Raw genomic sequence first — 16,543 nt, forward strand, 5'->3', positions numbered from 1 at the left:
ACAGTTCTTTGTTAGTATGTTCAGAAGGATTTTGTCTAGAATCTTGCCTTGGACTAGAAAATAGTGGAATTCTTCGGTAGTTTCCACAATTGGTTTTCTCCCCTTTTTTCTAGAAGATGGCAATCATTGAGACATCTATGAAATCTTGGGACATTCCTTCCAAATTTCATGTGTTTAGACATAAATCATGCAAAATATATGCAAATGTTCCTTTTTTAACATTCAGAAGTACAAGAGTTAGCAGAAAATATGGGACAAGCATCATGGCCTGGTGGATAGAGCTTGGGCCCGAAGTCACTTAACTTCTCTGTGCCCCTGTTTTCTCATCTGCAAAATGGGGATTAAGACTGTGAGCCCCATGTGGCACATGGCCAGTGTCCAACCTGATTATCCTGTATCTACCCGATACATAGTACAGTACCTGGTGCATAGGAAGTATTTAGCAAATACCATAAAATATTAATTTTGTGCATTTTCATTACTCTTGGCTGGTAGGCTGATTTTCAGCTTTTTTTTTGTCTTAGATCTGATATCTGCTTTCATCTGAATCACTTTTCTATTTCCCTCTTCTCCTTCCAACCATTTTCCCTTCCATTGGGCTTATTCCATGCCTAGTCATTTCATTCCTCCTTTCTTCAATTTCCCCCCTTTCATTACCACAACTTCCAACAAAGTACAAAATTGGCTACCAATGCTTTGGTATAAGGGTTAAGGAGGAGTGAAATAAAAAGCAAGAAGATGGAAAGCGAGGAGGATAAATAAATAAAGGGCACAGATTATTCACAAACTGGAAAATACCTTCTGAATATTTGCATGTAAAATTGGTAGAAATATGAAAGATACAATTTTTGAATCCCCTTTTTGGAAAAGAGCTTTCACTTCCATATCTATGTGTGTCCACATTAATTCATCCATTTTTCAATGATGTTAATAGGTGGCAGAGAGACTGTCTATATCTGAATTCATTCATTCATTCAATCATATTTATTAAATGCTTACTATGTGCAGAGCACTTTACTGTATTGGGGAAGTACAATACAACAATTAACAGTGACATTCCCTGCCCACAGTGAGCTCATCATCTCTGTATATAAGTCTTTACTCAGCCCCATATTCAGGCTCTCCAGGGGTGTGGATTAATTGGTGATTGGTGATTTGAAAATATTTTTTAAATACAATTGACTGATGAAGGGTGCACTTAAAATTTCAAGGACCCAACCTGGAAATTTTATGTTTTTGTGTTGCAGGGCAGTGTAGTACTGATGTTTACACATTATGCTATGCATAATGCCTTCGGTGCACTCGTGCTAAAAAAGCTTTTTGGCAAATCATTTTCTTTTTCCTCTGCCGCCAGCTACCAGGACCTTAAAATGGAAATTTCCACTCTCCAGGAGCAGATTTCCCATTTGGACAATGTGATTCACTCCCAACATCGGAACCTACGCAATGTCATACAGGAGGTCAGATTAATCAAGTGTGTTTCAGTTGATGGTATGTTTGCAGTGTGAAGAACAAATGCGAGTGGCATGTCTGCTTCAAAAGTAATGAAAAATTTTCCCCTGTTGACACCTCCCCTGGATTTCAAATGCAATATGTCTCTGTTTCGATTATATTTTTGCCTGCATCTGACATCATTAATGGTGTCTCAGTGAAAGCTTTGGGAAACCTATTTAACTCTTCTTTTAAAGCATTTGTTTGAGCTTTCTTTTTCCCTTTTGGGTTTATAATCCCCAATAATGTAGACTGTGACTCATTTTAGTGTTCTCATTTTTTATTATTTAAGCATTTTTTCAAAAAAGCCTGGGGGAAGGGGAAGATTTCTCAAATGTTTGCTCAGCTGCTTCCCCTGAGACAGATCATTTTTCACAGTGTGGGCATATTAAGCCTACTGCATCCTAGCCAAATGCTCACAGTGCAAATAATTTTCTTTGCTATCAAAGCATGCTCTTGTCATAGTGTTTCAGTGGTGGAGTAGAAAGCTACCACGGCCTAGTGGATAGACTATGAGCCTGGGAGTCAGAAGGTCATGGGTTCTAATCCTGGCCCTGCCACTTGTCTGCAGTGTGATTTTAGGCAAGTCACTTCATTTCTCTGTGCCTCAGTTTCCTCATCTGTAAAATGAGGATTGAGAATATGAGCCTTACATGGGACAGAGACTGTGTCCAACCCATTTTGCTTGTATCTACCCCAGTGCTTAGTACAGTGCCTGGCACATTGTAAGTACTTAAAAATACCATTATTTTATTATTATTATTATTATTATTATTATTATTATTATTATTATTATTATTATTATTACCACTAGTAAGCATAGTGTCCAGGCCTTTAACCTTGCATGGCTTATGCTAAACAATCTAATCTGTGGGAAGAAATGCATTACTAACAGAGATCCTAGGATATCAGATATGAGGTCCCAAAGGACATACATATTACTGCTGTATATAACAACATAACATTTTTTCTCTAAGAAAAATCTTTGTACAAGTGAGAAAGCCACCAGTTGCTACTTATTTTTCTTTTTTTCTCCTCTATCCTGCTGAGCTTTGTGTCCAGTTTTGTTTGTGTTATAAACACAAGTTTATAACAAGTTTCAACAAGGCCATAGTCAAAATCTTTAATCTGTGTAGTCCCAGTGTTTGAGAAGATATTTAAAGCATTTCTAATTGGTTTCCTAATTCTTAGATTGAAACCCTAAAAAATGATGTAAAAGAACAGGATGAGAGAATAGAGAATCTGAAGGAAAAGATCAATGTCTTGGAAACCCAGGTGAGTAAATAATATATAGTAAATCTGGTAGGTCTCGATGGTCTTGATATATTTTCCAATATTTTCTCTTTTTTAAAAAAAGGCAGTCCCATTTATTGCATCAAGATTTTCAGGTAGTGGTAATTTTGCTCTATTCTTGTCAGAATTGCTTTCATCCAAATCTTTCCAAGTACTTTACTAAAACACAGGTATAAAGACAATTCTTTCATTATGAAATTGAAAGTACTGATCTTTATTCTTTCTATTTTGAATTGTATTTGGAATTATTTAGGACTAAGTGCCATGGACTAATATTGGGTGGCCATTTGTGTTTTAGCATGTCATCATGCCTCAGCTAAATTTTCATTCACTTTAAAACAGATGTATAAAGCTCAATAATATTTACCTACACAGAGAGGGATAAGTGATTTTACCTGAGGCTGCGTACTGCACCAAGATCTGAAATTAAAAATAATAATAATTATTATGGTATTTAACTACTTTCTATATGTCAAGTACTAGCCTAAGCTCTGGGGTGCATATAAGTTAATTACATTAGACACAGTCCATGTCCCACCTAGTCTAAGAGGAAGAGCTTAAGGTACCAGATTCCATCTTCCTTATTCCAACCCTTAGGCAGAAGTATCCACTAAGGAATAACATGTCATCTGAGGAATGGGAAAGGTATAGATCTACTATTCTACTTTGCTCATGAAAGGATTTTTTTTTCTTGCTTTGCTTTATCTTAGGGTTTTATTAATGCAACTGATAGTGGGGATGTCTGAGTAGGGGTAAAAGCAGAGTACTGATAGCCACCTCCACCCTGAATCTCTAGATTCTCCAGACAAATTTTCATGCTGCAAACAATTCTTCCCGATAGGGAACTCTTGTCAGGAAAATGCCCCCGGTCCTCACAGACCATACCAACTTCGATAACTACGATTGATGATGATGATATATGGTATTCATTCATTGTCATATTTATTGAGTGCTTACTGTGTGCAGAGCACTGTACTAAGCACTTGGGAAGTACAAGTTTGCAACATATAGAGATGGTCCCTACCCAACAGCAGGCTCACAGTCTAGAAGGGGGAGACAGACAACAAAACAAAACATATAAACCCAATAAAATAAATAGAATAAATATGTACAAGTAAAATAAATAGAGTAATAAATATGTACAAACATATATACATATATACAGGTGCTGTGGGGAGGGGAAGGAGGTAAGGCGGGGGGGATGCAGAGGGGGAGTAGGGGGAGAGGAAGCAGGGGGCTCAGTCTGGGAAGGCCTCCTGGAGGAGGTGAGCTCTCAGTAGGGCTTTGAAGGGAGGAAGAGAGCTAGCTTGGTGGATGTGCAGAGCGAGGGCATTCCAGGCCAGGGGGATGACATGGGCCGGGGGTTGATGGCTGGACAGGTGAGAACGAGGCACAGTGAGGAGATTAGTGGCAGAGGAGCAGAGGGTGCAGGCTGGGCTGTAGAAGGAGAGAAGGGAGGTGAGGTAGGAGGGGGTGAGGTGATGGACAGCCTTGAAGCTGAGGGTGAGGAGTTTTTGTCTGATGCGTAGGTTGTTTGGTAACCACTGGAGATTTTTGAGGAGGGGAGTAACATGCCCAGAGCATTTCTGCACAAAGATAATCCGGACAGCGGCATGAAGTATGGATTGAACTGGGGAGAGACAGGAGGATGGGAGATCGGAGAGGAGGCTGACGCAGTAATACAGTCGGGATAGGATGAGAGATTGAACAAGTAGGGTAGCAGTTTGGATGGAGAGGAAAGGGCGGATCTTGGTGATGTTGCGGAGGTGAGACTGGCAGGATTTGGTGACAGATCGGATGTGACGGATGAACGAGACAGTGGAGTCGAGGATGACACCAAGGTTGCGGGCTTGTGAGATGGGAAGGATGTTAGTGCCAACCACAGTGATGGGAAAGTCAGGGAGAGGGCAGGATTTGGGAGGGAAGATACGGAATTCAGTCTTGGACATGTTGAGCTTTAGGTGTTTAAAAAGTTACTGTATGTGCTTATTATATTATGCTTACAAAGTGTTACGCCAGGTAGTAATATCTTATTTCTGGGAATTTGAGTCTTTGGGGACAGTCTCATTTAATTTTGGTATACTTTCCCATATTCATAACTGACTATCATATTTCCTTCATTAAGAGTAAAATTATCTAAATGCTATGCTCTTCTCCTCTCTATACTTTGTTTCTCTGCTTATTTTTAAGTCTCTCAAATGTCACCAGAACACGATTCAGTTTAACTCTGCTGAAAGCTTAATTTCAGCTTTCACTCTCTTTTCCTCTGTGTCTGGACTTTTATTTGGAGACTGAACAATCCGCTCAATGGGAATCTCACTGCAGGGTCATTGATTTTAACTTTCCCTTTGTTGTTCTCCTCTAAGCTTTCAGCATTGCAACACCAGTGCTCCTTAACTATATTGTGAGTTATGCAAATAATAAGAAGCATTACATGTAGATAGTAACTTTTGCCAGTACTCTTTCCATATACAGTGAGAAAGGGACTGAAAATTGCTCATCAGGAAAGACTTCACTGCCAGTAGTGTTACTTCAAACACGAGGACAATTATGCATAGTGATATAGGTAGGAAATAGAAAACATTAACTTCACTTTAAAGGAAAGGGAGTACAAGGTGATAATATTATGCTCAGGGATGGTGACCAGAATGTATCGAATCCTGGTCCAGATCTCTTTATCTCTGCTCTGTTTGCTGTCCCTTAAGCCATGCTTGGAAATTGAAATTTGAAGGTGTTAAGTTTGAAACAAATCTAGAGGTACTTTACCTAACCATGAGACAGCCTATAGAATTAATTAGCAGTAGCTGTATATATTGGGCACCTGCTAGGCACAGGTGCACTGTACTAAGTGTTTTAGGAAGTACAGAATAACAAAGAGATATGTTCCTTGCCCACAACTAGCTTATACCATAACAAGAAACATAAAAATATTTACAATGAAAGTGGTCAGAGTAAACACACTGAGCAGACATATGAACAAGCACTAAGGAGGGTGTAAAATTAATGAATGCTATAATTGGCTGAAGGGATGGTAAGGTTTAGCATTTTGAGAAATCTTGTTGAAGATGGTGGGATTTTTAGGAAGGGTTTGAATGTGGGGAGAGCTGTGGTCTGATCACTTGTAGTTATTGAGTGCTTACTATATGCAGAGCACCAAACTAAGCACTTGGGAGAGTACAATACAACAGAAATAGTGAGAACATCTGATGTGAGGAGGGAGTTCCAAGCTGGGAGCAGCATAAGTGAGGGGATTGAGATGGGAAAATGGAGTGAATGAGGTGCAGCTAGGATGTGGTGCAGGAGGAAAATATAGTTTTAAGAGGGGGCTAGACAAATTAAAGGATTAAAAGTCTGCCATAGGTTAATGGAGGAATAATTAAGGATATAGAGGGGAAAGGTTGGAGATCCTGGAGCTTTCGAGAAGGATTAACTAGAATATGGGTGATAGACCATTTAAGAGGTAGGTCTGAGAGAAAGGTCACATGTTAGTATATACATAACCATGAGGCTTGATGGCTACAGGACAGTTGACCCAGGAGTTCTCAAAGCATGCTGTTGCCATAATTAGAGACTAAATACCAACTAGTTGGATGATGATTATTGGTGTGGACCAATGTGGCATTTAATTTGTTCTTATGGATATGGGTGATGCTGTTGTAGACACTGAATAAGAAAAATCATGTCACTTTCATTTGCAGAATAAAGAACTAAAGAAGAACATGGATCTTTGGTCTCAGTGCACTAAGGTGAAGGTATCCAAGGCAGTTTCCACAGGGTAAGTGAGGTTTTTTTCCTCCTGAAATAGCACTCATGTATATGAAATTCATCTTTAATTTCTTTTCATTATAGAACATCTATAATGATTAATTATAGTTTGAAGAGACTATTTTCTCAGCATAAACTAAACAGAAACTTACATTTATTTCAAACATCCTGCTTTTCTATTTTTTTGTACCTTTAAAGGATCAAACTTTTATTTGGGGCTGGGAGGTGTCAGTTTGTGAGTAGAGAAGCATAAGCACAAGAAAATTAATTTGCCCCCTAACTGGTATTGTTACAAACTCCTATTGAAATTTGACATTAATAATGGGGTTTGGTAAATCAATCAATGGTATTTATTAAGCACTTACTGTGTGCAGAACACTATACTAAGCACTTGGGAGTATACAATATAATAATAATTGTGGTATTTGTTAAGTGCTTACTATGTGCCAAGCACTCTTCTAAGCGCTGAGGTAAATACAAGATAATAAGGTTGGACACAGTCCCTGATCCACATGGGGCTCACAGTCCTAACCCCCATTTTACAAATGAGGAAACTGAGACACAGAAAGGTTAAGTGACTTGCCCAAGGTCACATAGCAGATAAATGGCAGAGCTGGGATTGGAACCCATGTTCCCTCCATTAGCAGACTTGTTCCTTGTCCATAATGAGCTTACAGTCTAGCGGGGAAGACAGGCATGAATATGAATAATTGTGATTGATAATATATAATTTAAAGAAATAATAATTATTATTATTATGGTATTTGTCAATTTCTTACTATGTGCCAGGCACTGTACTAAGCACTGAGGTGGATAAAAGCAAATTGAATTGATCATAATCCCTGTTGGTTCAGTTTCAATCCCCATTCTACAGATGAGGTAACTGAGGCACAGAGAAGTGAAGTGACTTGCCCAAGGTCACTGTGGGGTTGGGGGTGGAGTGAGCATTTCCAGGGCTAGGCTGCCCCACAGAGCATTGGTCTGTTGAGCTGAACTCTTTTCCAGCAATTTTTCCCAAACCTATCCTCAAAGAGTGTCACAGAGATGGTTCTAAATACCCTGAAAGCCCTGTGTATTCCCCTTGTCTGTCTCCCTTTCAAACGGGAGATGATGTGATAAGACTTTATTGTCTAATTCACACCAGACATGTAAGATTGTTTTCTGATTCATTCATTCATTCATTCAATCATATTTATTGAGTGCTTACTGTGTGCAGAGCACTGTACTAAGCACGTGGGAAGTACAAGTCGGCAACATATAGAGACAGTCCCCACCGACAACTGGCTCACAGTCTAGAATGGGGAGACAGACAACAAAACAAAACATGCGGACAGGTGTCAAGTCATCAGAATAAATAGAAATAAAGCTAGATGCACATCATTAACAAAATAAATAGAATAGTACACATGTACAAGTACAGTAATGACCCCATGAACTCTGTGACCCCACTCATGTCCTCATATGACCCCCATGAACTCTCCATGACCTCATTTGTGTCCTCGGATGACCTCATTTTTTACTTTTGGAATGGAGAAAAATTTCAGAAACCCTTTTAATGTCCCATTTGACCTCAAGTGACCCGATGAACTCTGTGACCCCACTTGTGTCCTCAGATGACCCCCATGAACTCTCTGTGACCTCATTTGTGTCCTCAGATGACCCCATTTTTACTTTTGAAATGGAGAAAAATTTCAGAAACCCATTTCATGTCCCATTTGACTTGAATGACCCGATGAACTCTCTGTGACCCCACTCGTGTCCTCATATGACCCATGAACTCTCCATGACCTCATTTATGTCCTCAGATGACCCCACTTTCACTTATGAATTTGGGAAAATTTTCAGAGCCTGATTGCCTGTACACTGATAGGAAGCTGGCAGGTGTGTGTCAGGGGTGGCAGGGGGTAAGGGATTAAGAGGAAGTACATTTTGTGTAGGATTTGTTCATTCAATCATATTCACTGAGCACTTACTGTGTGCAGAGCACTGTACTAAGCGCTTGGAAAGTATGAGAAGGAAAGTTCACTTTCCCTTCAACTCTTCTCCTCAACCAGTAGCTTTCCCTCTCTTTCTCCCTCCTACCTGGTTAACTCCTGCTTTAGCCTAATCGTATTTTTTGGAGTAGAAGTGTCATCAATCAGTAGTATTTATCAAGCACTTGCTGTTACTTAGGAGAGTACATTAGAGTTGATAGACATGACCCCTTAATAATAATAATAATAATAATAATGGCATTTATTAAGCGCTTACTATGTGCAGAGCACTGTTCTAAGCACTGGGGAATTTACAAGGTGATCAGGTTGTCCCATGTTGGGCTCACAGTCTTCATCCCCATTTTACAGATGAGGGAACCGAGGCCCAGAGAAGTTAAGTGACTTGCCCAAAGTCACACAGCTGACAAGTGGTGGAGCTGGGATTTGAACCCATGACCTCTGACTCCAAAGCCCGTGCTTTTTCCACTGAGCCACGCTGGGTTACAATCTAGTTTCGGGAATAGGATAGTCTCCTGTTGGCCATTAATCCAAGATTCCTGCCACAGGTGGTGTGGCCAAAATCAATAGTGAATGGTTAAAATGGGATTTTTTCTGAACTAGACCAGAACCTAAGGGGCCTTACCTTTGCACTGTTAATATGCCACCTAGAAGTGAGCCTGAAAATAAGCTTAGAGCTGAATTGAACAGTTTGCCCAAGCCAAGTATTTATAAGTCTTATATTTGGAGATGACAGCTTCTAAAATGGTAAAGCGCTAATCCTAGGTCCAGATTTCATTTCACACTCCTCTTTTAGGCATTATTCCCATAAAAGAAAAATGATAGTCTGCAATTACATGGATCGTTAAAATTAGATTAAAAACTTCGTAGGATAGAAGCTCTCTGGTTTCTCAAGCACATGTTAATCACTGTAGGGCAGATTCTCATGTCCTGAAACTTGATGGGAACAGCCCCCAAAGATAAGAATCTGGTCTATGGTGATTAGCATCAGCCTGGAAATTCAGGCAGATTTGGTTTATTTTCTGCATGCTCCAGATTGGAAGATTATTCTGTTCATCAGTTTTCTAATGCATGTAGTATAGAGATCTGAGGAATAAATGGCCAGGTTCACCACATCAGGGACCTCGGAAGATAAAGAATGATCTCTTGACCACTTGCTGTCCACCTCAATACACACAAACTCCCTTAGGTCAGGGACACCCTGTTACTTCCATTGTGGTCTCCTAAGTGCCCAATATGGTGCTTCCCCATATTTTTATGTCTGTCTTCCCCATAAGACTAGTAGCTTCTGGTGGACAGACACCTTGCCTTATTCTTCTCTTGCTTAGTACAGTGTATTGCCTCGAGGCACTTAATGCCACTACTACTAGGTTCTCAATAAATTACTATTCAGTCAATCAATGGAATTTATTGAATGCTTGGCGTGGGCACTCGAGCCCTTGAGCACTGTGTGCAGAGCACTTGGGCAAGTACAATTACAATAGGGTTGTGTTTAGGGATAATTAAATAAGCACTAAAATAGGTGGATTGAATCAATATGGAGGGAGGTGGATAACAATACTTCCCAACTCCTCAAATAACTGTGTCATTCCCACTCCCACTGTGTTCTTCTTTCATCTTTAAAAACACTTTCTCTGTAAAGCCTTCTCAGATTAGCTCCAGCACCCCTCCTTGTGAATCTTACTGTTCAACTCTAAATAATTTAGACTTGATTTGCACAGTTTGCACTTTCCACTCATTTTTATGACATTTATTCTGTATCCCCCATAAACCTAAAGTGTTTCTAGGCTAGGCTCCAGGTTCCATCATAACTCCCTCAAAGCACAGGGTTCTCTGTCCATGATAGGTTGCTCGTGCCATAAATATGCTTAGGTGAAAACCCAGAATCCACCCAAAACTCTGTCCTCTTGTCTGTTCAGCAGCACTCCTTCTCCTCCTCTATTGCCTAAACCAAGACTTTCTGCCTTTTAGCTCCCTCCTTGACACTTCTTTGCCCCATGTTGTGATAATCTTGCCATCTATTTCATCAACAAAATTGAAGTATTCAGGGATGGACTCTCAAAAATCACTCCCTCAGCTCCCCAGTCCTTGCCCCTCCCTTCTCCCTCTCTCACTTTTCCCTTATCTAAAGGAGATCCCTTGCCTTCTTTCAAAATCTGCTCCCTCCACCTTTGCCTCTAAACACCATCCCTTCGCACCTTATTAAAACATTGGCACCACCCCTTATTCTCTCTCTGAGCTCCATATTTAACCACTCTGTGTACGTGGCTTCTTCTTCTCTACTTTCAAACAGCCACAGGTATCTCCTTTCCTAAAAACAAATAAAAATAAAAATACCAAAACCCTCCTTTGACCCACTGTATCCTCATCTGTTGACTTCCTACCATTCCTGTACAAACTGTCAAAGAAATTGCTTCTCTTTGCTGACTCCACTTGTCCTTCCCCACCTCCCTCCTTGACTCCATACAGTTTGGCTACTGTCACTTCACTCTCCTCATACCGTTCACTTCAAAGTCACCAATGAACTTCTCCTTGACTGTTCTGCTGCCTTCAACACTGTCAACCACATCCTCCTCCTGGAAATGCTATTTAACTTTGGTTTCACTGACACTGTCCTCTCCTGGCTCTCCTCCTATCTCATTGTGATATTAGTTGAGGAGTTCTGTTTTGAACATCTTGAGTCTGGGGTAGCAGTGGGACATCCAAGTAGAGATTGCCTAGAGTTAGGAGAAAATGTGAGATTGTAGAGAAGAAAGGTACGAAGGATGCTAGGAGAGGACAATGTCAGTGAAACCACAGTTTGATAGTGTTTTCAGGAGAATAGGGTGGCCCACAGTAACAGAGGCTAAGTGGTCAAGGAGAATTGGGAAGGAGTAGAAATGCATTAGATTAGTAAGGAGCATGTCATTGGTTTCTTCTCAGTTATTGCATTAGCCTCTTCACTGATCTCCCAACTTCCCTGCCTCCAGCCTCACCCTTCTCCAGTCCATACGTACTCTTCTGTCTGGTTCATTTTTCTTAAACATTGTTCTGGACATCTCTTCACACCTCAGAAACCTCCAATGTTTGCCTGTCTATTTTTGTATAAAGCAGAGATTATAGGCTTTAACATGCTCAGTCAGCTTTCTCCCCACTAGTTAGCTTTGTTCCTCTCCCACTACAACCTAGCCAAACACTTTACCCCTCTAATTTCATTCTACTAGATGTGTTTCCCCATAATCTAATTTCACCATCAATCCCTTGCTCCTTTCTTCCTACCTGGATGGGAAGCAGCTTGGTCTAGTAATAATAATTAATTGTGATATTTAAGCATTTACTACATGCCAGGAACTGTACATAGAGTTGGGAATCTGAAGGACCTGGGTTCTAATCCCAGTCCACCACTTGGCTGCTCTGTGGCAAGTCATAGAACTTATCTGTGCCTGAGTTACCTACCTGTAAAATGAGGATTAAGTCTGTGAGCCCCATGTGTAACAGGAACTGTGTCCAACATGATATGTTTGTATCTACCCCAGCACTTAAAACAGTGTCTGCTACATAGTAAATGCTTAACAAATACAATTTTTAAAAAGCCCGGAAAACTCCCTTCCCCTTTACATCTGACAGAGACCCTATTCTCCCCAACTTCAAAGCCCTACTAAAATAACACTTCTTGCAGGAAGCCTTCCCTAACTAATATCTCAGTTCCTGATCAGATTTTCCCTCCCTACTGTGTGCAACACCCAGGCACTTAAGTTTGTAGCACTTAGATCCCTTGCCCATGGCATACATGTACATACCTTTATATTTGGTTGCTTCCCCTTCCTATAATTTATTTTAGTGTCTGTTTCCCCCATAAACTTTAAGCTCCTAGAGGGCAGGTATCATCGCTTACGAACTCTATTGTACTCTCCCAAGCTCTTAGTACAGCATGCTTTGCACATAGTAAGCACTCAGTAAATACCATTGATTATCAGAATACTTGCCCTTTGTTTAAGTGGAGTGGAGAAGGCAGTCAAAAAAATGGGAGCAGAGGGATTATCAGAGAAAGGCCTTCCAGTTCATGGATAGTAGTCTTAATTTGACTCCAAAGGCAGTTGTTGCCTAATCATTTAAAAGGGGTAGTGCCATCATTTAACACAATTCTGGAGGTAGAAGGTTGTTGCTGACGTACTCAGGGTAGACTATTTTTGGTCATGTGTGGGGAAGGGATGAGAATGGCAAAAAGTTAGAGGAGATTAATCGAGGCTTGGCTTAGGCCTGGGATAGGACTGTGAAAATGGAGAGTAAAGGACAAATCCAAGAAATATTGTGGAGGAAAAATTGGTAAGGCTTAGAGTTGGACTGAATGTGCAGTAAGGAGGAGAGAAGGAAAAGGTAACTCCAGCGAGATACACCTGTAAAAATTGATGCTTGAACACTAGATTTTCAGTCCCTCTAGACTATAAATTTGTTGTGGGCAGGGAATGTGTCTGTTTATTGTTCCATTATACTCTCCTAAGTGCTCAGTACAATGGTCAGCACACAGTAAGTGCTCAATAATTATGATTGAATAAATGATGAAACTTTTTTTAAAAAAAAATGTTACCTGAGTATGATCTGAATGTGATTTTTTTTCCTTTTGACAGTGACTCCCTGACTGAAAGAACCTCCCCGTACCTGATGCTTATTAGATTGCGGAAATGAAACATCTCAATTTGGTTCCAGATCATCACAGATTTCCATTATGACGATTGCTTTGATAAACCAATTCTTTCTTTCAGGCGCTTTGAAATATAGTTTAACTTCTAGGTTTAAATTCTGATAATCAAAAGCACATCTAGCAGTGGTAATTAAAACAAAACTGTAGAGCGAGTGTCCTGTAGGAAGAAGAGATCTGGCAGGAAAACAAGCAACAGAGGAAGGCAAATACTTCCTCATTCCTGTGGTCTGGCTTTTCTTGGCCTAATGGGAAAATCCTCCCCCTACCCATAATAGGTATTTACTGTTATTTTAGATCTTGTTTTTTTATATTAAATGAGACATAGAGTCTTTTCTGTTTTTCTACAGATTCCCCTAGAATCATTAGAGAAACAGTGTGGTTCAGTGGAAAGAACACAGGCTTGGGAGTCAGAGATCATGGTTTCTAAACCTGGCTCTGCCACTTGTCAGCTGCATGACTATGGGCAAGTCACTTAACTTCTCTGTGCCTCAGTTACCTCATCTGTAAAATGGGGATTAAGAATGTGAGCCCCACATGGGGCAACCTGATTACCTTGTATCTCCCCCAGTATTTAGAACAGTGCTTGGCACTTAGTAAGCGCTTAACAAATGCCATTATTATTATTAATTATCTTTTCAGATAGGAAATGCTAGTTAACCAAATTCATTCATTCAGTTCTATTTATTGAGCAGTTACTGTGTACAGAGCATTGTACTGGGCACTTTGAAAGTACAATACAGCTATTAACAGACACACTATTCACTGCCCACAGTGATCTTACAGTCTAGACCAAATCTTTCTCAGCCACCTTTTCTTCCCTTGGATTGGGTTGGGTATTGTGTGATGTTGATTTACAATTATATTACCTGTTCAAGGAAGGACTTCCATGAGGAGGCTCAGAGGGAAAGCACGGCCTAAACTATCCTGAGATCAACTGGCAGGGTTCTTGTCTCCTCCTTAGTCCATAATAATAATAATTATGTTTTTTAAGCGCATACAGTGTACCAGACACTGTTCTAAGTGCTGGGATAGATATAAGGTAGTCAGGTTGGACACAGTCCCTGGCCCACATGGGGCTCACAGTATCAATCCTCATTTTACAGATGAGGAAACCTGAGGCACAGAGAAGTGAAGTGTCTTGCTCAAGGTCACACAGCAGACAAGTGGCGGAGTGGGATTTGAACACAGGTGACTGCCTTCATTACATTATCAATATGTTTCTCAGAGTTGGTTTGCTCGGGGAGAATGGGACCGGAGTTCCTGAGCCCTGTGGTTCATGGAACACCCAGGGCTAGCTAAGATTTGAGTATCCTAGAGGTTCTGGGGATCACCTACCTTCTCCATCCCGAATTATCTCTGCCAATTCCAGAACCTAAGGAAACTCCTATCTGGAGGAGGTCCCCTTAGATTGGCCCAACCATTTACAGCTATTTTAGCATAAAAATAGAAAACCAAACAACCCATAGAAGGAACTGCATTGTTAGGGCAGTCTGGAAGAGGAAAGTGCTTCCAGCCCAGGAGGTATTTGAAGTTAAAAAGTGCATCAGAAGCTTGTAGAGGAAAAATGTATTCTTCTACTCAACACCCTGGGTGGGGAAGGGAGGGGGTTTGACAAGCACTGTGGACTCCTGGGATCCAGATAGGGATAATCAATCATATAGTAATCAATCAGTGGGATCTTTTGAGCACTTGCTTAGTGCAGAGCACTGTGCTGAGTGCTCAGGAGACTATGATAGGTTAAAAAGATCCCTGCCCACAGGGAACTTACAGACTGGAGGAGACAGGCAGTAAAATATACTAGATGGATAAGAGCTGTGGAATGGACTAAGAAGATCCTAACATTTCAGTTGGAGGCTTGTAACTTCAGTTACTAGGATGTGTAAACCTTTGAAAGATAAGTAGAGCCATACTAATTTGACAAATGTACCTGTTTTCTGAAATCACAATTGCTTGAGAGGTTATTATCTGAGTTCAGTATCTAGGCTTTTGCTCACATTTTTCACTATTGCTTCTTGAAATAGCAAAGATCATTGTATTTAATTCAGTATTTACTTCACCTTTGCAACTTGAGCGTCCAACCACATTCAATGTTTTCCTTAAAGTCCTTTCTTTTGATGTCTCTCTCTTTCTATCTAGGCTTCGAACCTCATAGTTTACCTTGATTACTCTGTGGCTAATTAGTACTCTGTGGCTAAATAGTTCTCATTTTTCTGCACTAAGATGATTTTTTTTTTAAAAGAAGGCTCAGAATGTTGTGTTCTGTTGCAAAGCCTATTTCTAAGGGCTTCCTGGATCAGTTCACTTTAACTCCAGATTATACATTTCATGATAATTCAATAGAAATTCTATATATCATCCAAGTTGCACACATGCACTTTTTAGAACCAATTTTCAGGTCCCATAATTGAATATAATATGAAACTATTTAAAATGTGGAAACTTCACCATCTGCAGGGAAGGTTTGTGTTTGCATTTGTAATTAATAATACTCATAATATTCACTCTGCTTTTAAATGTACTGTATGCTCCATTCTCAACATTGAAAATATTAAGCATTTCCAAACAGGGATTTATGTTACTCTTTTTGCACTAAATTGAATTTTTTAAGATCATCGTCAATGGTTTTATTGAGTGCTTACTATGTGTAAAACACTGTACTAAGCACTTGGGAGCGTTCAATACAACAGAGTTGGCAAAACAAACTCCCTGCCCTCAGTGAGTTTACAATCTAAAGATAGAGGAACACATCTATTGAAGCTTGTTGTGAGGATGGAATGTGTCTACCAATTCTGTTATATTGTACTCTCCCAAGTGCTTAGTTCAGTGCTTGGAACATAGTAAGCGTTCAATAAATACAGTTGATTTGCCATAAATCTGGGGTTGTCTCTAACTGATCCTATTTCTTACTTTGTATATGGTTGGCTTGGTAGGGATGTCAGATTTGCAGAACAGAAAACAAATTAATAATAGTGTTAAATAGGGGTTTAAAGTTAGGTCTGCTTTGTGCCACGTAAAAAAAAAATAGAGGGTTTGTATTTCTTGTGGGTAGGGAATCAGCCTTCTGCTTATGTTCTTTCCTGGTGCTTAGTACAGTGCACTGCACTCAGTAGAACTATTATTATAGTTATTTGTTTAGTGCTTACTATGTGCTAAGCATTATACAAAGGACTGGGGTGGATACTAGATGATAAGGTTGGATACAGTCCTTGTCCCACATGGGGCTCACAGTCTAAAGGGGAGGGAGAACAAGTATTTAGTCCTGATTAGGCATGTGGGGAAATTGAGGCACAGAGAAGTTAAGTGACTTGGCCATGACCACACA

General features: G+C 40.1%; 1 protein-coding gene across 4 annotated transcripts in view; it reads left to right on the forward strand.

The window, feature by feature from the left end:
* The window catches only part of CCDC68 (coiled-coil domain containing 68), a 49,816-nt gene extending 36,196 nt beyond the window's left edge, over positions 1-13,620 (forward strand). For 3 of the 4 annotated variants that reach the window (XM_038744094.1, XM_038744093.1, XM_038744092.1), the window contains exons 8-11: positions 1,355-1,460; positions 2,683-2,766; positions 6,483-6,559; positions 13,148-13,620. In XM_038744094.1, coding sequence (XP_038600022.1) covers positions 1,355-1,460; positions 2,683-2,766; positions 6,483-6,559; positions 13,148-13,205 — 325 coding nt within the window. In that variant the 3' untranslated portion in view covers positions 13,206-13,620. Of the gene's footprint in view, positions 1-1,354; positions 1,492-2,682; positions 2,767-6,482; positions 6,560-13,147 lie in introns of those variants that run through there. The other variant, XM_038744095.1, reaches the window with a different exon arrangement.
* The last annotated feature ends 2,923 nt before the right edge of the window (positions 13,621-16,543 follow it).

This window comes from Tachyglossus aculeatus, chromosome 3 (genome assembly GCF_015852505.1).
Source record: "Tachyglossus aculeatus isolate mTacAcu1 chromosome 3, mTacAcu1.pri, whole genome shotgun sequence".
Lineage (NCBI taxonomy): Eukaryota > Metazoa > Chordata > Mammalia > Monotremata > Tachyglossidae > Tachyglossus > Tachyglossus aculeatus.